The sequence below is a fragment of the Etheostoma cragini genome, chromosome 2, assembly GCF_013103735.1.
Source record: "Etheostoma cragini isolate CJK2018 chromosome 2, CSU_Ecrag_1.0, whole genome shotgun sequence".
NCBI lineage: Eukaryota > Metazoa > Chordata > Actinopteri > Perciformes > Percidae > Etheostoma > Etheostoma cragini.
In genome coordinates, this window is record NC_048408.1 from 21,994,087 (window position 1) to 22,019,979 (window position 25,893).

The 25,893-nt window shown below is 42.2% G+C and overlaps 1 protein-coding gene across 6 annotated transcripts in view; it reads right to left on the bottom strand.

Moving 5' to 3' along the window:
• crebbpa (CREB binding protein a) overlaps positions 1-25,893 on the bottom strand; it is a 52,138-nt gene that overhangs the window by 19,419 nt on the left and 6,826 nt on the right. For 5 of the 6 annotated variants that reach the window (XM_034856787.1, XM_034856743.1, XM_034856777.1 and 2 more), the window contains exons 2-12: positions 16,951-17,642; positions 10,119-10,298; positions 8,627-8,882; positions 4,639-4,752; positions 3,104-3,364; positions 2,678-2,777; positions 2,335-2,472; positions 1,997-2,114; positions 1,168-1,339; positions 523-585; positions 72-193 (exon numbers count right to left, since the gene is read on the bottom strand). In XM_034856787.1, coding sequence (XP_034712678.1) covers positions 72-193; positions 523-585; positions 1,168-1,339; positions 1,997-2,114; positions 2,335-2,472; positions 2,678-2,777; positions 3,104-3,364; positions 4,639-4,752; positions 8,627-8,882; positions 10,119-10,298; positions 16,951-17,642 — 2,216 coding nt within the window. The remainder of the gene's footprint in view (positions 1-71; positions 194-522; positions 586-1,167; positions 1,340-1,996; positions 2,115-2,334; positions 2,473-2,677; positions 2,778-3,103; positions 3,365-4,638; positions 4,753-8,626; positions 8,883-10,118; positions 10,299-16,950; positions 17,643-25,893) is intronic. The other variant, XM_034856760.1, reaches the window with a different exon arrangement.

Consider the following 25,893-nt stretch of genomic DNA (forward strand, 5'->3'; position numbering starts at 1 on the left):
CGCGTGTGTGTGTGTTTGTGTGCGCGCGCACACACACACGCTTTGATTTGCCCCCCCCCTGCCCTCCTTACTGCTGGGACGGAGCTCATGTTAATTTGCTGTTGGTGGTTCATAGGTGAGGCAGCTCGGGCTCCCATTGGTGTCTGGGATATCTGGGCATTGGGCAGAGCCATGTGGTTAAACTGGTTGATTCCTGTAAAGAAGAGTGGACCAGTGTTCAGCAATGGACAAACAACTCAACAAGGAGTGCAGAAGAACTACGCAACACCAAGATGTGTTCAACGTTTACTTTCTTTAAACTATTGTCTGCTTTCTTGCCTTTTTGATGTCCTCAGAAAGCATCCAGTAAATGTGCTCTACTTCACTGTTTATTTATTCCGACTTCCAGATAATGTAGCTTAGTGTCTATCCTTTTATTTCAAAATCAAATAATCTTTTCTTTTGCTCTTATTTGCACATCTTTGTTTTCTTTGTACCTGAATCTTAAAAAACAATGAGGAACATGCTAAATCCAAGGCGTACCTTGAGAAACCTGCATGCGGTTCATGATCTGATTTGGCATGTTGGGCAGAGGAACAGGTCCATCTATAAAAGAAAAAAAGAATTGAACCACAGCACAGCTTAAGGCACTTAATCAGCTATATAATGAAAATAGCCAAATGATCATTTAACATAAAAATGCAATGTTTTTCATTTAAGGGCAAAATATTCTCAACTTTATGAAAAGAATGCAAACTAGTCTAACATGATAAATGGCTAGATATAGAGCAATTTTCTGGAAATTAAATTAAGATGCATCATCTATAGATGTAATAAAAGTATGGGAATGTTTTCTGTAGTGAAAAAGTAGCTGACAAATCAAGAAACCATACCACATTGATATGATTCATACAACCAGACATTAAAAAGGTATATCTACCTATAAAAAGGGTATTGCAAACTTCTGAGGTAATATGTCAACTTGACCATACAGCTTTGCAGCCGAGAATAATTCTTTTTAGTATTCAAGATGGAAATAAGTGAAACTGCATTGCATATCAGGTATATTAAGGACACAAAAGTTTTCAAGTTCCTGGACAGTTACCCTGTTCCAACAATGTTTTCAAAGAAACTACATATAAGAGCTTTTGCCTGAAAGTCTGTAAGCCTTGTAAACACTGTACTCACTCTGTGGCCTTGGGCCAAAGGCACTGGGCTGGGGAACGCCTGGTTGCTGGGTTGCCTGGGCAACCATAGGTGCCTGGTTGATGATCTGCTTCTGTAGCCTTGAGCGCCTCTTCTCCTCCAATTCCTTTTGGATTTTATAGATTTTCTCAGCCAGGAAGTGATAGTACTCATCCTGGGGGGAGAAAAGAGGTAAGTGGAAGGCGACAGTAAAGTTGCCAAAAGCAATACGCATACTGTGTATTTTGTGGCTATGCTAAAAAAAAAGAAAGAAGCTTTGTGTTTGGGTGTATCCCATGTTCCTAGGCCTCAACTGTGTGTAGAGTCAGAAATAAACTAATTGCAAAATTATACTTTCCAAAAATTGAAATTATTTATGAGTTAATTATTAACAGTAAAGAACACTATGGTATAAAAGAAAAAATGTGTAATACAGAGATGCCTCATTGTGAGGTCAATGTGCTTACTTTGCAAAATGGGTAAAGTTTCAAGTGACATTGGAGGGTTTATAGAATATATATAATATTGAATTCGGTATATAGTCTGTAGACTTTGCACAATGACGGGGCGGCGCCCCTAGTTAGCATGCCTCAATATTTATCCCGAACTATACTTTACCTCGTATGCTAGCGTACAGAGCATTCCCTATTCTGTTTTCCTTTTTTTGTGCAGCGAACAAGACTAGAGTCAGACCAACTGCAACTTCAGGGGCAGAAAAGTGAGGCCAATGCGGTAGTGTCTTAAAACAACATTCTATATGATTTCCAGCAGGTTACATGTGGTCTTGAAAAGGTGAGTAACTCCTAGTTGAGGCCCATTTCAGGAAACCTACCCGGCTGTTAGCCGACTCGTACATGTCCCCCTCCACCTTTCTGGCGTAGGCCACCAGGTTCTCCATTCGTCGGTCCTTCAAAGCTGCCGGGTCAGGGGTAGGGAATATGGCTTGTACTCTGCCACAAAAGAAAAGAATTTGCAGAAATTAATGTCTTCAATTTATACTTCTGGACTTAATCCCGATCTCGGACAAGCAGCAAAGATGGACGGATGGACTTTAAAACTCTGCTTTTAAAATCCGGGTTTAAAAACAACCAGGGAGGGTGACTTTAAGAGTAAGAAGACTAACGATCATGCTCGAAAGGTTACAGTTCTCCAGCAGGGGTATGCACTTACAGTTTGTGTACGAGGTGATTACGCAGGTCTTGAGTGACATGCTCATGCCACGCTTTCCTGGTGCCTGTGGCAGAGATGGGTGCTGCTGTGGGTAGGTTGCCCATTGAGCCCACAGTGGACCCATCTGAGAGCAGCTGACTGGAGGTGGAATAGAAGGACGAACAGAAGTTATAGTTTTTATTTCTGTGTTTAATATACCGTCAATATTTTTCCAGGCAACTGCACTCAGCATCATATCTAGTAAACCTGTATATTTAAAGTAACTTCTTTAAGTTTCCTGCAATAAAAAAAAAAAAAGTGTATAAGGTCAAGGAATGCAATATAGTTATTGGCTGGGACTGACTTGTTAGTGTTGAGTGCGTTGGGTAGGGAGTCCGTGTGCAGGTTTGTCTGCTCTGAAGTAATCACGCCCAGTGTCGCACCTCCAAGAGCCATCTGCCGTTCTGTAAATACAGAGCGTTGTGAGCAAATAGCACCGCCTTGATTGCAAAACCAAGCTCAGACTATACAATATGAACGCCATGTCTACAACTGAAGATTACTCGAATCACTAACAAAAACACTTCAAATAGTAGCTTGACAACAAACACTTGAAGTTTTTTTAGCTTTTCTTTAAAAAATGTAAGTCTTTAGACCCATTCCGCAAAGCCTTGCAGTTTACAAATCAATCAAACATAACTGCATCCATTTGAGAGAGGACCCAATATTGTAAGGTTTGTAAAAGTGCATATAGAAAATATAGGAATAGAATCATACTGTTTGGATTTACCAAGTGTATTGATGGGTCTCATCTGCTGTGGAAGCTGTTGTTGCTGGGCCTGTGTGTTCTGTGCACCTGCGGTCTGTCCCGGGGCCCCCCGGGCCTGCCTAGTGGTCTGGCTGCTGTAGGGCAACCCAAGTGCCTCGTAGGCCCGCTGCATGGAGCTGGGGTCTATGGGGGCTGAGGTATTGATGGTGGGAGCACTGGGCTGACCCACACCAACTGAGGACATAGGGTTCTGGGGACCCGTATTGGGGGAGCTTAGCATGGCTGGTGTGAGAAACAGAACAGTCAGTCCAAAACACTTAAACACAATCATACTGAAAATACTGTCTGAATACAGTTTGAACTAACCATCTTGCTTACTCTACTGCTGCACCAGTGAGTGTACGCAAACAAAATGCAAGTGTTGATACTATGCCAAGCCAATACATATCAAAATAATTTGCTTTAGTGAAAACATGTTAAAGCAATACTTAAGACAAGAAGTACCAAATACACATGCCTTCACACTTGAACTTCTGGCAAATAAAGTCACATGGCAACATGATACAGTGAGAATATATTAGAAGGTTAAAAGCTTTAAACAGCAGTGAACTGAATAAATGCATAAATCCCTTCAGGGGACAGTGCATTAGCATATTTTTCTGGGTCCAGGCTTTGGTCTGGTTAAAAAAGCTCCTAGTTTTTGCAAAGACAAAAATGGGAGGAGGCAGAATGCTCTGCTTGTGTTGGCATGAGAGACACAAGCCTTGGCGTCATGTTCTTTAAAATGCAAGCTAAACAGGGACAGACCAACGTTGGAATGATTTAAGTGATAAAAGATGCTGAGCAGAGTGGTAAAGTAAAGAAAAAGATGGGAACAAAAGTGTTAATAACTAATGTAAGTTGTCTAGAGAGCTAACAAACTATTCTAAAAAAAAAAAAAAAGGTGAACAGACTTAATCTGTAACAGCAGCTTCATGGAGAGAGTGAAAAACAAAACAAAACTGTTTAAGAATGAGGCAGAACGAGTGTCAAAATCAGCTCTGTTCTAGTGGGGAGTAGCAGCAAACAGCCCGACAGCCAATGGCTCAGCGGGACAGCTCTGTTTCCTCCCTCTTTTCCTCCATCACAATCCTATCCCTCCTATGTGTCAGATTACATGCCCAGTAGCACCACACTCTTGCACATCGAGTGCTTTTTGTCATTGTGGAAAAGCACAAACGTAGAAATAAATTTCCTGAATGGTAAAATGCATAAACATTCCACAAACAAACATCTTTGGCTGGTTTCAGGAAAGCCACAAGCAGTTCTTCTAATTCTTTCTAAGGCGGTCACTATGAACTACTAGAATTCAATACTCTAACATAATCTCTCGTAATGACTGAGAGAAAGACTGGGGCCTTTGTAAAATGAGCACAGAGCTTGCCATGTCTAGATTTCCTGCTTATTCAACCTACTTAATGGAAGTATCGTGGCCTTCCGTTTGGGGTCTGTGGTGACGTTGAGAGACTTGACAATGGTCAAGCGACAGCGGGCCGGAGCCTGATTCTTGTACTTACGCTGCTGGGTGCGCTTGTCGCTGGCGTTCTTCAACGGCAGGCAGACAGGACAGTCGTGTCGTGTGCAATTTTTCCAGTGGGAGATGATCTGCCTGGACGACGCACAGTGAGCCACTGCAGAGAAAAAGAGAACGAGAGCAACAGGGCTTAATATTGACGCTGACCGTTTTCCGTATTTGGTCACCACCAAGAAATAAACCCTGGGAATGACGATTGCCACATTTACCCCGGAAATGATAAACAAAACCATTGCTGTTTTTTAACACTTCTTATGTTTAGCTTTGTTTTACATTAAAGTGTGTATACATGACCAACATGGTTGTTTTCCTATATCAGCTTTACACTTGTTCTTGCAACCCCAAGCAGCAGGTACATTTTTCCCAGCCCGACACAATACTGTCTTTTTGTAACATATCCGTTAGTCATGAGGTTCCTAGGACAGGGTTGTTTTTTTCTTAACTTGACCAAAAATAGGTTATATGACAACAGTCCCATGCACAAAATGTGGATTTGCATTATGCGCAAAATTAGGAGAAAATATAACTATATAAACTGATTCAAGGATGGCCTAGTTGTCAGCTCCCTAAACAAATTTCCACTCTTGGAAGGCCGTTGGTTTGGCCCAGTGGAAAGGGAACTTTACTATATATCCTGATGCGTGACTGAACAAACTGAGGTGCTCATTTCAATTGTGGTCAGGCTGATATCTAATCACTACCTGGCTAAAATCAGCCTTGCACTTTTTAATATGACCATACATGTACAATTACTAGCTGGCTTTAAGCTCCAAAAGGGCTATGTAAATATAATCAGAAATAAACTTTGTTATCTTTGTAAGGACCCCAATACTATTGGCAAAGACTCAAATATAGCAGGGCTATCATGTTGGTGGTTTTGGTCCATTCAATGTGCATTCATCAACAAAGGAAAGAGCTCAGATTGAGGCAAAACAATTATCATAAAAAAGTCCCTCAGGTGAAAATGAACTTAGCTAACAGATCTAAAACCTTAGAGGTGATAACTTTTATTAACTGTTATTTCAGTGGCACAGAGAAGCACAAATTCTGACCTAGAGAAAATGAGCGAGCATGCAGGAAGCAGAGACGTAGACTGTTTATCTGTGTTTTATGCCCCCCATGGGCTCCAGCGCTGCCTGGAAGGAGACATACACCATAGAGTGAAGACTCCTTCACATTTAACATACCTTGGCATCTAAATATGTTTGGCTTGAAATTTAACTTAAGCATTCATTTCCAAAGCCAGAGCAAAGGCATAGAGCAAAGTTTAAAATCAAGAGAAGCTTGATAGTGGGGAATGTTTCATTGAAGCAGTGCTGATGCTGATATAAGGACAGCAGGAGGGGCCAGTGGTTCAACAGAAAGACACCACACTGCCAATTGCAATACAGTGGAACTAGCCTTGAGGCGAATCTTGTGGTTTTCTAATGGATGGAAACTCCCTGTGTGCCGACTCTGTTTTAGGCAGAAAGATATGGCATAGTTATGGCTGGAATACTGACCTCTCTATGGACACCAAGAGCGGATATGAAAAAGTGCTTGCTAAGCAGATGAGGTAAAACTGAATATGAATAAACTAAATCTTGCAACCAGCAACGGCAACAGCTTAGACGCAGCGCCTAAACTTTCTTGCACCACCCTGTGAAAGGGAGCTTAATTTATCAATACTAATGTCTGCATCCTGCAAAAGTAGTACATAATATCACAGATGAGTGAATCATTTACCAACCATTCCGTTAGAATGTCAGGTCGGAACTGGTTGTTAATTAATGAGCGATGATGAGCACTGATAAAACTATGTTCATCACTCTAATTGAGTGCCAAAGAGCTTGGTAGTTTGTCATGTCGAAGGTGTGTCGTTTCCGACTCTCGGCATGTGGCTGTTGCCAGAAGAGAGATATAGGCTAAATCTCATTTCTCTATCTTTCCCCTACCCCTTACCCTCGTTTTTGTGCGGTCAAGCGGGACCTAGTGCTGTCCCAATACCTATTTCGACCAAGAGGGTAGGGCTAAGACCGAGGGCTGTATACCCCTCGAAACCAAGTGAGGACCTGAGCTTACTTTTAAACGAGGGCTGTTGTAAAGCAAGCAACAATGGCTGCCGCAATGACCAGAGATACCCAGAAATGAAAGTATTTTTGGCTTAAATAATTGATTTAAAAGTTACGACAGTCTTGTTTTGTGGTCTATGCGGTCCTGTACAGATATACTTGCAACCATGTTCTTAATATTTAGTGTACATCTCAACTCAACCCTCTGAACCCTAAGGCCATTTTTACAGTTCATTGTCCGTCTGGATTTATTTTATATAAAAGCTTGTAAAACATCCCGGTTGTCTACAGTCAAGATATGAACATAATTTTTTTCAGGACAAACTGGTTAAATGAATTGGAAGTGTGGGTACATGCGTCATTGAGATTAGTTTGTTTACGATTGTTCAAAAGATTGCAAACTGTCTTTTTTGTCAAAGTTATATATGGTAATCATTAGGGGTGATCCGAGTATCCGGCTGAAACGAGTATCCGGTACGGATAAAGCACTTTTGCCGAGTACAAGTATTATACAAGTAATATGAGTCAATATCCGTGCTCGGATTGAATACAACCCCTCAACTGGCCGCGCAGTGTTCTGTGATAATCACAGCGCCCCCCCCCCCCCCTATGAGACATCCCTAGATGTTGTAATTCCAATGTCTTTATTACTTGGTAACAAACAAAGCGGAATTTACACAAGATCCATATATCAAATGGGTTAGGACCAGAATGTATTTGCTTACTTTGTCAAGATTGCCGTGAACATGGATTAATGTTTAGAAAGAACTGAGTCTGAGTCTTATAAATGCCTTATAAAAGGAGGATTCCGGTAAATTTTTAAGTTAATCTTGATGGCTATAAATATGCGAGTAAAGTCAATAGAAAAGAAACGAGCTAAATCAGTGCGATCAACACGATGTAGCTGCAGCTATGTCTAGGAGCTTCCACTGAGCTAAAACGGCAATGGTCGGGGCTAGTTTTAGAGAGCCTTCGTGCCACTTAACAGACACAAAATGCAATTAAAATATCTGTGCAACATAAAGAGGGCCCTTCCATGAAAAGATACATTTTCAACTCAGACATTGTTCGATTCTCCTACCCTGTCTCTATCCTGCTGGTAGCTAGCTCGCCCTGTTAGCCTTTGGCTGCTAGCTGCCGTGTGTTCAGTCATGTTTCTGTGGTAATCATCAGCAGTTCTGTGTGTATTTGTAGCTCATCCATTTTGTTTGTGATCGATCTGGTGTTGGTGATTAAGAAGCTTGGCAGTGTTGATTTGTGTGGAAGCTCCTTAGCAGCGCTAGCGGGTCCGGCCGGCAACCTTATTTCAGATTTCTCCTTTTGTGGCGCCTTTGTCTTTGTCGCCTCCGGCTCCCGAAAACAATCCAGTGAGTGCCCGGTGGTCTGGCTATGTCCTCTAGAGGACAGGTTATGTGTTCACGAGGAAAACTTGAAGTTTACTCCCCCTCAAAAATAGGTAATTGAACACTATGGTGGTTATGACCATCATATCAGTGACTATGTACCTACATGGAAACGGGCCAGATGATGTCTGTTGCCTGCACAGTAATAGCATTACTGAAGACTAGCTGTAGTCTCGCGGTGAACTCCCAGTGTAGCAGGAAAAGGTAAACAGTCAGAAGCAAGCTGGTCGGGATTGCTACTACCACAGATCAACACTGCCAAGCCTCCTACACACCAACACCAGATCCATCACAAACAAAGTGTTGTGTTATTGAACTCACCGATTTGGCTTGTTTTTTCTTCTTCTATTGATTGAACTAACATATTCATAGCTATTAAGAACTTAAAAATTGCCCAGAATTCTCCTTTAATAATCTAACCCAACAGCAGCAAAGTCTCATTCAGTAAAAGGGTTGATTTCTACAAACTTTACAACCCCAGGAAATTAGAATTATACAATCAAATGCTCTAACTCACCCTGGCAAGACTTGCCAGCCTGGCAGTGGGTCATGTGGTTGAGGACGTTCTTCATGGTGCGGCAATGAGGCAGGGCGCAGGCCCTCACCTCCCCGTTGGCCTGCTCCCGTCGCTGGCACTTGTGTGCGTGAAGCAGCAGGACCAGCTGCTGCTGGATCAGCTTGCGCTTCTCTGGGTCTGCTGTGGGGCCTGCCGAAGGCACAGCCACACCTCCGCCACCGGCCAGTTGGAGCATTGCCGCCTGCTGCTGAGGCTGCTGAATGTTTGACAAAGAAAAAAAGACATATGTCAAAGTTGTAATGGGTTAAAACATTTTTGATTGCAGGTGTGTCAATACCACAGTTTGTGGTATTGACAAATTACTGGCAAAATGGCAAATTCTTGTCAGTCACTTAAGGTGGCTAGGTACAAAAGTAAGTATGTCAGAGACATGATATATTGTGTATTCATACACAACAGTTGCGGCACTGGGGGGGCACAGTGTGATGCACTGCGCAGCACACAGAATACACAGTGTTTAGACTGTTGCACGGAATGTGGAACCAAAGTTCACAAGTGCGATTTTGCCCAGAATCATTTAGCCGTGTGCTGTGAGCATTTTTTTCTCCCGCTGTACTAAACTCATAGCAAACCATGACTACTTAACTCCGTATAAACTGAACAGTAACTTCTGACAGGGCATTGTTAGTGGTTGTGGTTGTTAGCGGTGGAATGAAACCAAGTACATTTACTCAAGTACAATAATTACACTTTTCTTTAAGTATTTCCATTTTCTGCTACTTTATACTTCTACGTATTCTATAGATTATCAGTGTGTTTCCTTGCCAGATTCACTCATGGAGACAATAGACGAGAAACTACATTGTGAGCCGAAAGTGGAGCTTTCAAGTAAAAATCCACAAATTGGTTCAGTCGGAACATGAGAAAAAAAAAAGGGTCCTAGGAACGTTATGTTCTAAGAAATCCCTCCGGTTGGAAAGCGGCTATTAGGTTCCTGTTGGCTTCCACGTTAGGGTGGGCAAGGTCAACCGATTTGGCATATATTGCTGCCCACAGTAAGACATCACAAAACCAGCTACGGTATATCCACCACCGTAGCAGAAAAATGGGCACCATGATGTCCGGCTGTTGGCCATCGCCATCGACATCACCGGTCCACCTCTAACCTACACAATCAATTTTCAACGGAGGACAGAAATAAATTTGCCCATGAAGTAAGGGATTTAAGTTCTGTGCAGTAAGGACAGCACAGCAAATAAATACTGATGTGCATGCTTACCTGCTGCAGTTGCTTAGAGGTGCATTACCACCACCTTCTCTCAAAATGAGCAATTCAGTGTTAACATTTGTTGAGAGTTATGACAAGAAGCGAGTTGTTTGCTTCACTGGGAAATGCCGTATTGAGTGAAATTCATGTGTCTAAACATTTTTCTAATAACATTTGTGTTATTATTTGTTTGGTAATGTCTCAATATGCATATCAAGCACTAACCATGTTTGGCACGCTAGTGACAGCGGCCCCTTTGAGCTCACTGGGGAAGGGTGACAGGCTGTTGGCAAGAGAAGCCTTGTTCTGGAGCTGCTGCTGAGGGTTTAGCTGCTGGCCGGGCCCCATGGCACCCTGACCGTAAGGCTGGGCCCCAAAATGAGCCCCATTACTGCCCAGGCCCATCTGGAAAGACAGACATATGTTAATAAAGTTAATATAATAATTTTGACGCATTAGCGTCACAGACTGACAGCACACACTATTTAGGCCAATAGTGCCATAAAAGGATCCGCCTTCATTTCAATGCCAATACGTCACTACAAGACCCCCTCTGCAGCTGCGGGCCCGATCATAGTTGAGCCAGAGTGACTGTGCTTGGTTTGGTCTAAACCGGCCCATGCTTTGGCACCATAACCGCTCAGCATGGTACTAGCTATTTGCAGGAGGGACTTTTACAGCCCTCAACTACAGAAACAGTTCCAACCATTTCTATTACATCACCTATGTCACCTCCCCTTTCTTTTCAAGCTAGTCGATAGTAGGGCTGTAATCTCCCAGTCAACTAGTCAATTTATTGGTCGATACGTTCTGGCTCAACCAAAATTCAGATTGGTTGATTTTTTGCCATGTTATTTCATCTGGTGGAAGCATAGACCGTTACGGTCTACGGGTGGAAAGCACTTATTGCTAATGGGGGTGTTTTCAGAGCATCCCTGTTACACAGGTAACAGTCTGTCTTTAGAACACCCCCCTTGTTTTTTGGATTAGCCCAACCCACTGGGGACAGATTGAAGATAGAACTAGAAAGCCTTGGTTAAGTGGTTTGCTGAATATTTATTTAATTGAGAGTGTTTAATTTAAAGTCAGTCCTCCTCAACCATGTTGAACACATCGCCAGCGTGGCAGCATTTTACAAAAATAGATAACGGAAAAAAGTTGAATGCAAAGTCTGCTAGTAACAGTTTGCATATTGCAGCTCGACTACAAAGATGGCATATCACCTAAAAACCTTAGCTAACTTGTCTGCATTAGGTTCCCCTGTCTGTTTTGAGTAGGCTATATGGACATATCAGAATTGGCATATTTCATAGTCTAATAATCGTCTTATAACTATAGGCGCACCCTACCGCAACGACGGTAGCATTCCCCAGACACACCCAGACCACACCAGACCCCGCTGGGTGTTAAGCCTCTACCATCCAAACACAAAAATAATATCACGGAAGGATTTGTCGAATTTATTGCTCAGGATATGAGGCCCATTGCTGTTGTGGAGGGCTGAGGTTTTAAGAACTTGTTAATATGCAGCACCAGCACGCCACACCATCATGCATGGACTAACCCAAAATGTGAGGAACCAAAGAGAAAGTTTTGATGCAGCGCTGTCAGAGCCAACAGATGAGTCTCATTTTAGTGCAAAATAATCAAGTCAAAAGCGATTTAATACAATACAAACAGCTTACAAGGGCAAGTACTGCGGGACAGTGCAGGTAACTTTTTTTTTTGCCCCTCCGCACCCCCCAGTTAATTTTTTCTCAAGATTTCAGGACTTTAGTCAACCAAGATTTTCTTTGGTTGATTACAGCCCTAGTCAGTAGTACAGTTTGCAACCAATAAAACCATGAGAAACAGTTAAAAACATTGCTAACGTTGCAGTAGGTAGGTTATGGAGCCACCAGATAAGACTGTTTCCCGTATAATTGTACAGGCCAAAAACATTTTTTAATACCAAAAATAATGGCAAATGCCCATTGTGTATCCCCTATATTCAGTCAGTGTTGCACTGCTATTAACAGTAACAACAAGTAGATAATCAAGGCTACGGTCTCTGGTTAGTTCAGGTCTGTAAGAGCAGGACAGTCAAACTGCTAAAGTCAGTAAAGGGAAAATAAAGTTGTGGGTAACCTAACGGCTGCAAACAAACAAGATAATGAACAACACGCTTACATGTCGACAGATTCAGTGTTGTGCTTTTAGCTAAGATGGACTATACAATATTTGGTCAAAACTGTGTTGTAATGTAGGGTTTTATGTAAAATGTGCTCTGCACCAGACTCGGCTATAAAAAAAAAATAGCCTTTTTAAATGCTACATTGCTTGTAAGGAAATCACAGAAGTAACAGGTGAACGAGCTTTAAAAGTGACTTTTTTTAAGAATTCTTTTTAAATATTTGCTAAGTGGTGGATCCAATTTTAATCAAACTATTTTATATAGTATTTCTATTTATTTTAATATAGCAAGTCATTTTACAATCTCACTCCAAAGAACATTTAAAAGTTGGCAATGCTGCCATGGTGGAAGTGCAGAGAAAGAAAAACACATGCACCAAATTGTGCAAATTGTGTCTTGGTGCACATAAAAGTAATTCATGTAATTTAAAAAAGTTACAGACACCAGTGCATATAAACAGAAAAATTGAGCTCTGAATATCTATGGTTGTACTCAGACGTGTGTGCTAATGCTGCAAATGAATGAGCAGGACTACTCTATGGCAATGTTGTATTTACAGGAATTTTGCCTCATTGAGACAGGTATTTTAAAGCAGGGTTCTTGCTGGTTTTAGTAAGTCAAATTTAAGGTCTTTTTAAGACATTTGAAACAAAGAAATACTGATAAGAATATCATTTTATTTCAATGAATTCGGTCATTGAAAAGGTTTTCATTTACAGGGGCAATCACATTAGGAACCTTTCATACCCAACAACGTGCCAAATGCCAAAAGGAAAACGGGCTGAAACAAACTTTCCCTCAAATTGAGTAGCTTTCATCTCATATTTATTTACATTACAAAACACCACACAACGGCAGGGGTGAGGAACAAAGCTGGCTAATCGGCCGAGTCTGCTGAAGGCCTCTAGCTTTCGTTTCTCCGCTCTGGCGTGTGACTCCAGCGCCTTCACACCCAGAGGCCCTAATTTAATTTTTGAAATTGTATTTTTATTAAGTTTGCAGCGAGCCTCCTTACTAGAGCTGGGTACCCGAGCCCGTTGGGATCCAACGAGCCGGGCCGGTAGATATTAGAAAGGTTTGGGTTTGATCACGTTTAAAGATACAATGATGACGTGTGAAATAAACAAAGCGGTGTTTTCTGACAGCCACGGTTGGAAACGAAGCAATCACAAATAAGATTCTAGAAAATTTACTATGACAATATATTAAGGGTATGAATATTTGGTTTCTCAAGATAATTAATATTTCATTTAATTCAATTCTGATTCTTGAGGTCATGATTCTCAAATCCAAATTGATTCTGGATTCAGTAGGCTACATAGGGGTGCTAATTTCAGGATCCGCTCCAGTTCGCTGTGCGTTTTTAGAGGGTTGTGTGGCAAATTATGGCATGAAAGCAGAGTCAAGTGCGTATATGATTATGTAGGTTTTATAATATATATATATTTTTTTTTCAACTGAGTGCAAAAATGTGGGCAGTTTTGCAAACTTTGATGTCTTGCATTGCCAGACCTATCTCCACAGCGCTGCGCTGGAGGGTCTGGCTAGTCCACACAACATTCCAGATAAGAGAAAAACGTGCCCCTTGTCTATCGGCATTTCTTCAAACCTCTCACAATCATCTAAGCGCCGGACGCAAAATAGTCTCTGGAAAGACTTTGTTTTGGTTAAATGTGTGCATGTCATTTCCCCAGCCATCTGTTCTCTGAGGGACAAAAATTGATGAACTGATGTGGATCAGCACTCTTAATCGGATTATGGACTGTAACATCACAATTTTCACAGAAACATTGTAAAAACAATGGTGTTCCCGATAGCACCATTAAGCTAAAGGGACGCTGCCTCCCTCGGTCTCTTTCAGATAAAGTCTTCTTTTTCTTCTTCATTGGAGTTTAACAGCAGCCGGCATCCACAATGTGGCATTGCTGTCACCTTCTGTAACAAGCCCATAACTATACAATGACAATCCTGTCTGATACAGGGCCAATACCTAGGTTACTTTGTACGGGAATGCGGGTTTACCCAAATCCACCACCATGAACGATGACAGCATACATTAAGATGTGAGGCACCAGGGGGAATAAAATCCTTGTTAGTACCACGCTTTACACACTGATCTACATGCTGCTGCTCTCTCATCCACAGAGCTGCTGGGAGACCAGACCAGACTCAGCCTTGCTAGGCAAGGCTGTATCCCTCAGGCTGTTGACACCGCTCCAACAGACCAGATAAAAAAGATCCAGCTGAGTCGACCAGACACTGGCAGCCTTTCAACACAGCTGAGCAGGGCGGACACACACAGTTGCACACACATAAACGCACACCCCCTGTGCTTTGCTCTTCCATTCAGTCCCCCGCTCTGACACACTCCACACATCGGCAAGCAGGACAGCTGCCAAGTATCATCTCAATGCTCTGCTGCCAGGCCAGACTATTCAGCTGAGCTGCCCTCCCTCTTTCTTCCTCATTGCACTCGCCCTCTGTCATTCTAAATGATTAAGTGGTTTACAATACCCATTTTTCCCTACATGACTGACAGGGCAAGCAGCCATACAATAAGCCATAGAAACAAGAGGAGTGCTCAGGCATACACAATAACAAAGGCGCATGGCGCAGGAAGGAGTGACAGCAGTCTATAAACAACACAAATGCCCAGAAAGAGATTTACAACCTATGATTAAAGCACAATAGAGGAAGCCCCAAACACGTCGTGTTCATCTCTAGAGCTGGCTTGATAATCACAGGAGACCAGTTATGCTTACAACACACGGCATTTCCTGCTAATGCTGACAGTCACGCTTCTACATTAGCTTTTAATCTTTCTTGTGGTTAAAGCATGTGTACACACTCTTATTTGAGAATGAATCTCAAAACACACATTCACTATCTCTCCAAGTCTTTTCCCAGAAGCTTGGAGCATCTGTATGTGTTGTGGTTATGTATCACTTCAGTGTCACTGCTCTGACACAAAATAGATAGATTTCTACTGATTTCCTGTGAAACCACAATTGAGGCAAGCTAACACATAAGCAGCCAATGACACTGCGCACACAGACGCAACGCAACTTAAGACTTGATCTCAAAAGATCTACTGAAGTTTTTGCAATTTAATGTAGTTAACAATCAAATATAAAAGTAAATGATGATAAGGATGTTTAATCATTTTAATAAACTTAAACCTCATCAGAACCCACACTCTTTTTCACAGTCCAAGTGTGGCTCACACAAACAATGGACCATCTGTGAGTTAGTCAGTTGTAAGTTATTAGCAAGCAAAGTGGAGCCTAGCAGGATAGCTGTAAATTAACGTGGTGCCCAGGCTCCACAGTATGGCCGTAACATGTAACTGAAGACAGCAACATGCCAATAAAATTAGATAGAATTTTTTTTTTTAGCCATATCTCATTAGTAAGATACAAAACCTTGTATACGGTGAAAACTTCACCGGTTACATTTGACTTCTGCTATGTCACAGCAGTAGAAAAACATGCATCCATGCCAGCCAATTATATGAAGTTCATAGTTTTGCTACTTTTTAAAGTTATATGGGACTGTTCGGTATTTATTTAATTGACCACCGGAGGAAAATAGTGGAGGGTCACCCAACTTTTTTTTTGTTTTGGGGGGGGAGGGGATGTTACAACCGTAATCTCTGGTGGAACATTTATAACTTACAAAAAAACACAGTTTCCAGTTTATCGCATAATGGATGTGTATGTTAAGTTATTTAAACAAACAATTGGGGCAATAAATGCCTCTTGTCTGCAAATCTCCTGATAGAACTCCAACTAGCTCACAGCAGGGCCGGTGAAGATGGAGAGTCCAGGCGGCAGGCCAATCGCCTGTCACGTCAGGCTGTGGAGCTTCTGAACGCCAACACAGTAAGAGCAAATTTGCAATTAGCCATCAATTTTCGTAAAACAGACCATTTTTGAGCTCTCCATAGTGGATTTCTCGCGGAATAAGTCTCAGAAGTGAATTTAGAGATGAACTAGCAGACGAACAATGTATAAAGTTTCCAGATGCTATCGTCCATCGGGACAACCCTACTTTGTACACATTTTAACCTGCATCCAGTTTAGCTTTTGCCCTAGTTTTTCAAATTTATTTTTAAGTATTCCACATCTTTTTTACACTGGTAGTGTTATTCAACGTGCCAATGAAATTTATAGTAATTAAAACTATTCACATCCTTTCCTACAATTCACTATTTCAACTTCCGCTTACGGTTTAAGCGATTAATCCAGTTTAGCTTTAGCAATTTAGGGTATTCAGCATTACCAAACATTTTCTGCAGGTAATCTATTTTCTTGTTCAAAAATAATAGCATGCAATTATACAAAGTAAATTCATCCAGGATTGACAAAGAAGGGTCCAATTGAGTCAGAACAACTGACTAACACTACACATTACATGTCATTTAGCAGACGCTTTTATCCATAGCAACTTATAACTGCTATATATCAGAGGCCGCACACCTCTGGAGCAACTAGGGGTTAAGTGTCATGCTCAAGTTGATGTATCACAGAGGGAATCAAACCCAGATCTCCCACACCAAAAGGTATGTGCCATATACACTGCACCACCACCACCAACTTATTCATATTGATTTAGTCAAGTTATTGAAGGAAGAAAGAAGAATCACAGCACCAGCACATGTTTTTATATCAAGAGTCTACACCCTTCCAAAAGGTTCACATTCATTTTTGTCCAATGTTAAAATGGTTTCCAACCACCATTCACACATTCTATTAAGGAAAAATTAATAACTATGTGAGAACAATTAATTAGCCAGCAACATGTTCTATGCACACCTCGACACATTCTCACATCAAAATGAACATGCACAAAGACCAAAATGGTGAAGGAAAAAGAGTTACTGACCTTGTTCATGTTTCCTGCTTGCTGGGCTGCCCCAAGGGTGGTGTGAGACCCCATCTGCTGCCCTCCCTGGGTGAGTGTTTCTGCCAATGCACTCCCTGCTCCTGCTGGTCCTGGAGGAGCACCCTGCATTGTCTGTCCCTGGTACTGAACGCCCGCCACCCCTGCTCCCCGTCCTCTCCCAGCTTCAGGTAGGAGACCACCATTCATCACATGCCCAGATTGAGACTGTCCTCCCTGGGCCATGAGCCCAGCATGGCCCGGGCTATTGTTAGTCATAGCCTGGTTGAAGCCTGTTGTTGCAGTATTATTGTTGTTGTTCTGTCCTGCTACTCCAGTTGGTGTTCCTGCTTTTTGGGCCTGGGGGGACTGGTGGTTGTTGGGGGAACCCTGTCCAAGGGGGCTCTTTCTGAGTGGTGTACCCAGCTGAGGCCCCATACCGCCTGGCTGAGGGCTAGCTGAGTTCAGCCCTGAGCCTGTAACACTGGAGGTGCTACCTTCTCGAAGGAGCTCTGAGAGCTGCTTGTGCTTAGCGGCTGCATCGGGTACCACGGTGGTGCAACCTGGCCCCCCAGTTCCAGGTGCTGCACCACCGTTTGAAGGCATCCCACCCATCAGACTCAGATCTCCTCCATTAGGGATCAACTCATCTGGAAGGTCATTCTCCAGATCATCCCAAGATAGTGACCCCAGATCTAGGAGAGAAAGAGGAAAGGAAATTAAGATTAATTTGATTAGATCAGATGTTAGAGATGTTTAAGAGTTGTAAGTGTGCAACATTGGATAACTTTGAAAATGTTTCAACAATGTGTGTCAGTAAGGAACATTTACTCTCCAAAGCCACACCGCCTTTGTAGTCCATCGAAAAGAAGCATTAGGTGCCAAATATCTATACTTCAGTGTTTCTCTGTTATTTAGATATTGCAGCTGTGGCCTGCAGCACTGGGTCAAATCTGTGGGCAGTCTGGGAATAACCAAACTTTCTGCTACCTATAACTATACTGCTGAACCCCTGCTGTATTTTCTCCATGTACCAGTGTTAATTCAAAACACAACTGTATGTGTCAACATTCTCTGAAACATTACGAGGCTTACAAACAAAACATTTTGTGAAGAAGCAAGATGTCAACGAGTGTTAAATAACACTATACACCAAACATAGACCTAGGTGATATGAAAAAATAAAATAAAATAAAAACACGATATGTTTGACATAATACATTGATATCAATACTGTAGGGTTGACTATTGGTGCTTTCACAAAATATTTACACAATGACATATTTGATAATCATCAATTGGATATAATGACTAAGTTGGTAAAGGTAAATAATAGAACACTACAACAGTCTGGTGAAACATTTACTCAAAGGGCTGGATTTTAAAGAGCTCCCATTTTTAAAGCATTTTAAAATTAATATCCCATCTTTTTAAAATTCTAAGACATATTCAAAGTGAAAAACAAAATCATAACTTCAAACACAGCAGTATTTGTGGCAGTCATGTCTTAAAAGCCCCATGGGGCCACAGTTGGGCACCTACAGTTGTACATAAAAAGGGGCACGACCAAACAATGGGGCAACTTGCAGATGACCATTTCTTGGCACCCCAAGCACTACGGACATGGCAATCATAAACCTATCTTTACTGATCTGCTGACCCGCCTGAAAAGTCCAAATGTTCACAAACACTCCCAATATTATAGAATATTAGTGAGCCAATATGCTAACTAGTGCTGCACTGTGGCATTTTCCCTGCAGCACAAAACAAAGAAACAAGAAGCAGCGCAATAATAAGAGCTTGGCTACTGGCAGTTATTGTGCCAAGAGAGAGAATCCAGCAGCACTCTGGGTCCCTGCTAGGCGGAGGACTATTTATGTTACACCATCCAAAGGTGTGAGCATTATTCTGAGGGGCCTGCAGAGCAATGATTTGTTTGAGAAGAAATGATTAAGACAGCAAGAAAAGGTGGGAAGTGTGTGAGCATTAGGGTGGTCTTTGACCCAAAAAGCATCTCTTTTACTTATCAATTATATTAAACTGCGCTCGTCCAGTCTAGGGAAGTCATTATTTTAATAATTGCGTATTCTACCGATTATTCCATCGATTAACCAGATAGGAAATACTTTATTTTATTAAAAGATAATAATAAACGATAGTTTGGTTTAGTTTTTGGAAAAGCTAAAATTTGATTGCCTACATTACTTACAATGTCCTCTCAAAAACTAAACATAATAACACGTAGTTTTCAAAGAAAACATTTTCTGAAATGCAATAACAACCTCAAACATTAAACATACATAAATATTACCTTACCGCAACTTAACTTTCGTAAGTAAACGTTTCAACCTGAGACTAATCTGTACACACACACACACACACACACAGACACACAGACAGACAGACAGACAGACAGACAGACAGACAGACGCACAGGAAAATAAGTATTTGAACACCCTGCTATTTTGCAAGTTCTCCCACTTAAAAATCATGGAGGGGTCTGAAATTGTCATTGTAGGTGCATGTCCACTGTGAGAGACATTTTTTTACTATTTATTTGTATAATACAGCTGCAATTAAGTATTTGAACAGCTACAATTCTGACCCTCAAAGACCTGTTAGTGTGCCTTCAAAATGTCCACCTCCACTCCATTTATTATCCTAAATTAGATGTACTTGTTTGAGGTCATTAGCTGCATAAAGACCCCATACAATTAGTTAGAATCCAACTACTAACATGGTCAAGACCAAAGAGCTGTACAAAGACACTAGAGACAAAATTGTACACCTCCACAAGGTTGGAAAGGGCTACGGGGAAATTGCCAAGCAAATTAGGGAAAAACGGTCCACTGTTGGAGCAATCATTAGAAAATGGAAGAAGCTAAACATGACTGTCAATCTCCCTCGGACTGGGGCTCCATGCAAGATCTCACCTCGTGGGGCCTCAGTGATCTTAAGAAAGGTGAGAAATCAGCCCAGAACTACACGGGAGGAGCTGATCAATGACTTGAAAAGAGCTGGGACCACTGTTTCCAAGGTTACTGTTGGTAATACACTAAGATGTCATGGTTTAAAAACATGCTTTCAACTTTTGGTCATAATTCCACTAACCGTGTTTGGAGGAAGAAGAATGATGAGTACCATCCCATGAACATCATCCCTACTGTGAAGCATGGGGGTGGTAGCATCATGCTTTGGGGGTGTTTTTCTGCACATGGGACAGGGCGACTGCACTGTAAAAGGAGAGGATGACCGGGGCCATGTATTGCGAGATTTTGGGGAACAACTTCCTTCCCTCAGTTAGAGCATTGAAGATGGGTCGAGGCTGGGTCTTCCAAAATTATAATGACCCAAAGCACACAGCCGGATAACCAAGGAGTGGCTCTGGAAGAAGCATATCAAGGTTCTGGCGTGGCCTAGCCAGTCTCCAGACCTAAACCCAATAGAGAATCTTTGGAGGAAGCTCGAACTCTGTGTTTCTCAGCGACAGCCCAGAAACCTGACTGATCTAGAGAAGATTTGTGTGGAGGAGTGGGCCAAAATCCCTTTCTGCAGTGTGTGCAAACCTGGTGAAAAACTACAGGAAACGTTTGACCTCTGTAATTGCAAACAAAAGGCTACTGTACCAAATATTAATATTGATATTCTCAGGTGTTCAAATACTTATTTGCAGCTGTACCATACAAATAAATAGTTTTAAAAAATCATACATTGTGATTTCTGTATTTTCTTTTTTAGGGTTACTTCAGTCACAGTGTACATGCACCTACTATGAAATTTTCAGATTCAAATACTTGTTCTTTGCCATGGCGGCCGCGATAGCAAGTTACCCACGGAAACACTGGTACAAATACAGGTTTGACCCTCATACTCAACAATATACAGCTGTGTTAATAACAATTAAAACTGTAGACAAATGTCAGAAGTGTGGACCGGTGCTGTGTGGCGGGGCTCCGTGGAGAGTAAGAGGAGAGATCCAACACAGGCACAGCTTTACAGACGAAATGGGTCATGTAACGCAAAATTAAATCATATCCATATAAACAGCATTGCAGCGGATGCAAGGACATTAGCACCGGTGCATCCTAGAGGACCTAACAGCTAACAGACGCTAACTAGCACCGGTCACTTCTGTTGTCTAAAAAACTACACAGACGGGACAAAATGTTGTGTTTACTGGTAAACTGGTAAACCTTGAGACGGATGTAGAACCGCTTGCTATCTGTTGACTTTTCCTCCTTTTACTCTGTCCTCTGTGACTGTCTACATCTAGAAACTAAGCTGCACAGGGTGCAGTGAACCACTCTGACTGGCACATGATCTGACAAGGGTTACGGAGCGGTAGATTAGCTATGCAAAAAACCCGGAGCGTTCTATGAAATGACGCTATAGAAAAAAATAATTGCCCGATCACGCAAATTTGATCGTGGGAAGTCAAAATCATGATCGCGATTAAAATTCGATTAATTGTGCAGCCCTAATTTTGTATGCCCTTTTCAACATCGAGATTTAAACTGGGTGCAATATAACTAGCGATTCAATTACAAAATATACTTTGCGCAGCCTCTTCTTAAAGTTTTCATGCTCTCATCTCCTCTACACCCAATACTCACGTGACCGTACACTACACACGCGCTACTGCCTAAACAAACTGACTAGTGATTTAGATTCAACACAAAAGAAGCATAAATTGAGAACAGCAGTGAGCGACCGCTTGTGAGTGGTGTCAGACTTTGTTGTAGCGGCTGTGAGAGAAAAAAGCAAGAGGAAAGAGATAGCAAAGAGGATGTAGTGTGTGTTAACAAGGAATAGGAAATATAAAATCACCGAGCTTCTAAACACACGGTGGCTTCATCTGTTAAAAGTGTCACACACACACACACACACACACACACACACACACACACACACACACACACACACACACACACACACACACACACACACACACACACACACACACACACACACACACACACACACACACACACACACACACACACACACACACACACACACACACACACACACACACACACACACACACACACACACACACACACACACACACACACACACACACACCTTTTTGTTTACTTACATCAAGTGAAATCGTATTTAAATTAATTGTGCAGCCCTACTGGGTAAGCTACTGTTGTACGAGTCAGACCAATTACCACAACATTAAGGCAACGCATTTAAGGCAAATACATAAACATCAGCTACTGCCAAAAGCGCATGTACCTTTATTACATGGGCCCCATGGGATTACATCAGCCCATTTATTTATTATGGGCTGATGACCGTAAATAGGGCGGACATCGGCCGATTCCAATGTCCAGCCAATGATCGGTGCATCCCTAATTATTAGCATACGCTGAACAGGGCCTTGGTCTTAGCGGTACAGGATTGGTGAAGACAGAACAGAACAGAGCAGATAAAGTGAGGCAGTCACCCTCCCATCTGCCGCCTGCTGCTGGTGGATATCTTCATTGGGATTCAGAAAGAATCCAGCCTTTAATGAGGGCACTTGGCTTACGTACTTGCCTGAGTAAACACAGCCTCTAAGATCTGCTGCGCTAGTCCGCTGTCTGTCCCTGGTATCAGGCAAGCAGGTGCTCCATGTGGAGGAAGCTTGTTTAAGGCTGAAGGGACCATCAGTCTTTCCCCCCCTAGCTCCTCTCAGCCCCTCCTCTCTAACCAGCAGCCATATGGATGTTCTCAGAGCAGCAGCATTCAGTTAAACTACTTGCACTCAAGTCTCATTTCTGAATGGGGACACACACGGAAACACACACACACACTTTGCCCCAGGGCTCCTTGGCTGGAAACCAAAAATGCAAAGCAATGTTTGGTTAGGTTGCTCCACATGCAGTCAGGGGAGCCCCAACAATGGAGAGGAGAGGAGAACGAAGTAAAGTACTACTCTTCTTTTCTTACAGCCTTCTTTGTTCACTTTCCTCGCTTCCATTTTTTTCCCATTACTCCTTCCTTCCAATGCCCTTTCACCGAATTATTACCCCTTATTAGCCAACTGTTCACCATAATGTTCTCCGTTTTTTTATTATATTCCCTGTGGATCCTGGGACCTAGCCGGAGTTGGTGGCTATAAATTCCTGCTAAAGCAGCCCCACCAGTGGTCCAGACTGGGGATGTCTCTCATCTTGCACTAAGGTTGAGTGTCAGATACTTTTTCCGGCCGCAATAATTTTCATTTGCATGCTTGTTCTTTTTCCTCATCTCTCTCACTCCAAAAGAGACTGGAGTGAACCCTCTAGTCACTTGTCAGCCGCATGGTCTCTGTGTGGGGAGGCGAGACTCCTGGCATAGCCTACCACAGAGTGCAGCAAAAGAGAAGAAAACACTAGTTGAGCTAGTTGAGGGGAGAGGAATAAAAAAATAAAAGAAGATGGAATAGGTTTCAAAAGCCAAACGCAACCACTGCAGTGCGGGAGTTCTTTGGATTCAAACCAAATGACCGCAGTAAACCACTTAACCTGAGCGAGCCAGTATGTTGCATTTTTTGTAAGACAGTCGCAACTAAACACGGAAACAAAACAAACAAACATATGCACCTAAAACACAATCATCCGGTGGGGGAAAAAAACAGATGGGCCATCTCCCCGACAGTACACAAAAAACTAATAATCACTGGGGAGTTGAAAATTATTTTGAAGTGCAATTTTGTTTGCTGTTTTGGTTGGGTGTGGTTTTTAATTTCCATTTTATTTTCTGTTTTTGGTGGTGTTTGGCTTTTATTCAAGTCCATTTTTGTTAACAGAGACCGAGTCCACAACAAAATTATCGTTTATCACAATTTCTTCGACAATTTGTTTTATTGTAACAGGCCTAACCCCCAATTTCCACAGGATGCGTAACAGCTGCGTATTGGCTCCGCTGCTTGACGGCTCCATGCTCCACCATCTGTCAATACCCACCAGGTCCGGATTTGTTGACAGTCTCAAGGACCCACAAGATTTTGCTTTGCGTATCTGCTACTGAGGGCGGCGGATAGCCGGAGCTGGGACAAAGCTGGCGCGGAGCCATTGCGCAGTACGTGGAAATCCACACATTGACCTTAATGGAAACCTAATGACTAAGACGCCATTCGGGAGCAGATCCGCAGCCTTTATGCATCCTGTGGAAATTGGGGGTAAGTGGCGGCGAAGGCCAACTGTGGCGTAGCCTCACATCTTCTCAAGTTTCTCACGTCTTTGTGCTAGCCAAAACGTTACACGTGAACACATCGTAAAAGCTACATTTGATGGCCAACTGGTACACATGTTTTGCATCCGGGGTTGAGAGGAAACAACTCCCCATTCCAGCAGGCGGCCGTAATTGTCATTTAAAAAGGAAAACCGAGTAAACATACCACTGCTATGACACATAACAAAACAGCATTTGCCCTCCTGAATCAGCCAGCAGGAGGACGGAGCCCACAGTTCCTCTGCTTTACTCCCCTCAGCGATGACAGCCAACACTTGGAGATGGGTAACCAGATTGTCCCTCTCCAGAGCCGTCATCGGTTCTCTTAGCTAAGAACTCTCTGCGATGGGAAAGTGGAGGGACAGAGCAGGCCGCTGCAGCCTGATGGCCAGTTAGCTCACCAAACATGCCTTCGTTCTACACTGGTGAGCTGACAGAAGTTGGTACTGATCTAGCGAGACTAATGTGATTGCCTTTGATGTGACATGAAAATGTGAATAAAAAGTTTTTAAATGTAATTTAGTGGCCTAATTGAGTCTGTGTGCCCTCTCAACAGGCTCTCTCTGCCCTCTCTGTATGCTTCCTCATTATCGCTTTGCTTCTTGTGCTCTAATTCGCTTAAAGGAACATGCCACCTTCTAATAATTGCAACACCTGGAGGGCAATTCAGCCAGGTTTGTCCATAATTCAATTTCTTCGTGATAATTATCGTGAGCTGATCACCACTTTTGTTACTGAAATAATTTAACAATTGAATTACATACTTTAACACAGACATTAAAGGTCCACAGGGAATACATTCTGATGACTTTTCATCTTGTGCCACTACCATGTCAAACTAACTTCTGACCAAAGCGTTTTAGAATAAATTAATGATCGTAGACAGAAGACGCATACAGCTGAAAAATGTGAGTCACTCTGCCGCACAAAAGCAGCAAAAAAAACAGCTTTACTCGATTGAAAACCACTACAAAAAGCTACCCAGGCTGCTTATATGCAATATGTCTGTTCGGGGTAGTAATGTTATTTTCAACTTCATTTTTTTGACTCCATTCTTTGGTTAGCGCAAGCTAAATCCTAGTACCCACAGTGTAATTTTCAACTGCTCACTCCCAAAGGATCTTTATCCTAATGCAGTCCTCTAAAGCAGAGCGCTGTGCAGACACTGCCCCGCTGTCGCACATCAATGTGACCCCTCGCTTTTAAAAGAACACAGTCATTCTTAAAATATCAGTAACGATAAAAATCTAAACTAATAAAATGGTGCAGGGTATTGCAATACAATTATGGGTATATCGTGCAACACTACTGTCATTACAACCAAAAACTACACCAAATGATGCAATAATTCGGTCTCCCCCCTCCTGCTAGAAAGGTGGGCACACAGACCTTTGTTTCTATCCAGCTCTTCTCACATTGCTCCGTGAAACACGCTGCCATATCATTAAAACATTAGGATGCTGTGCACTTTGGGTTTACTTGCGCCCAAACCTGTGTTGGGAGACTTTCCAGTGTTTTGACAAAGCTCAGTTTTTGACAGCTAATGTATCAAGGGGAAAACAAACAAAGGTGATATCTTCCAGTAAAATATTGAGGAGGTCCAGTCAAATGCGGTTGCAAGAGATTTAACGCGTATGCAAAGCTTCACTTAGCCAAGTGGTCTAGGACAAATGAGAATTATTCAAAGATGTATCGTTTTTAAATAATAAGGACATTTGTGATGGAAAGTCTGTATCTGTA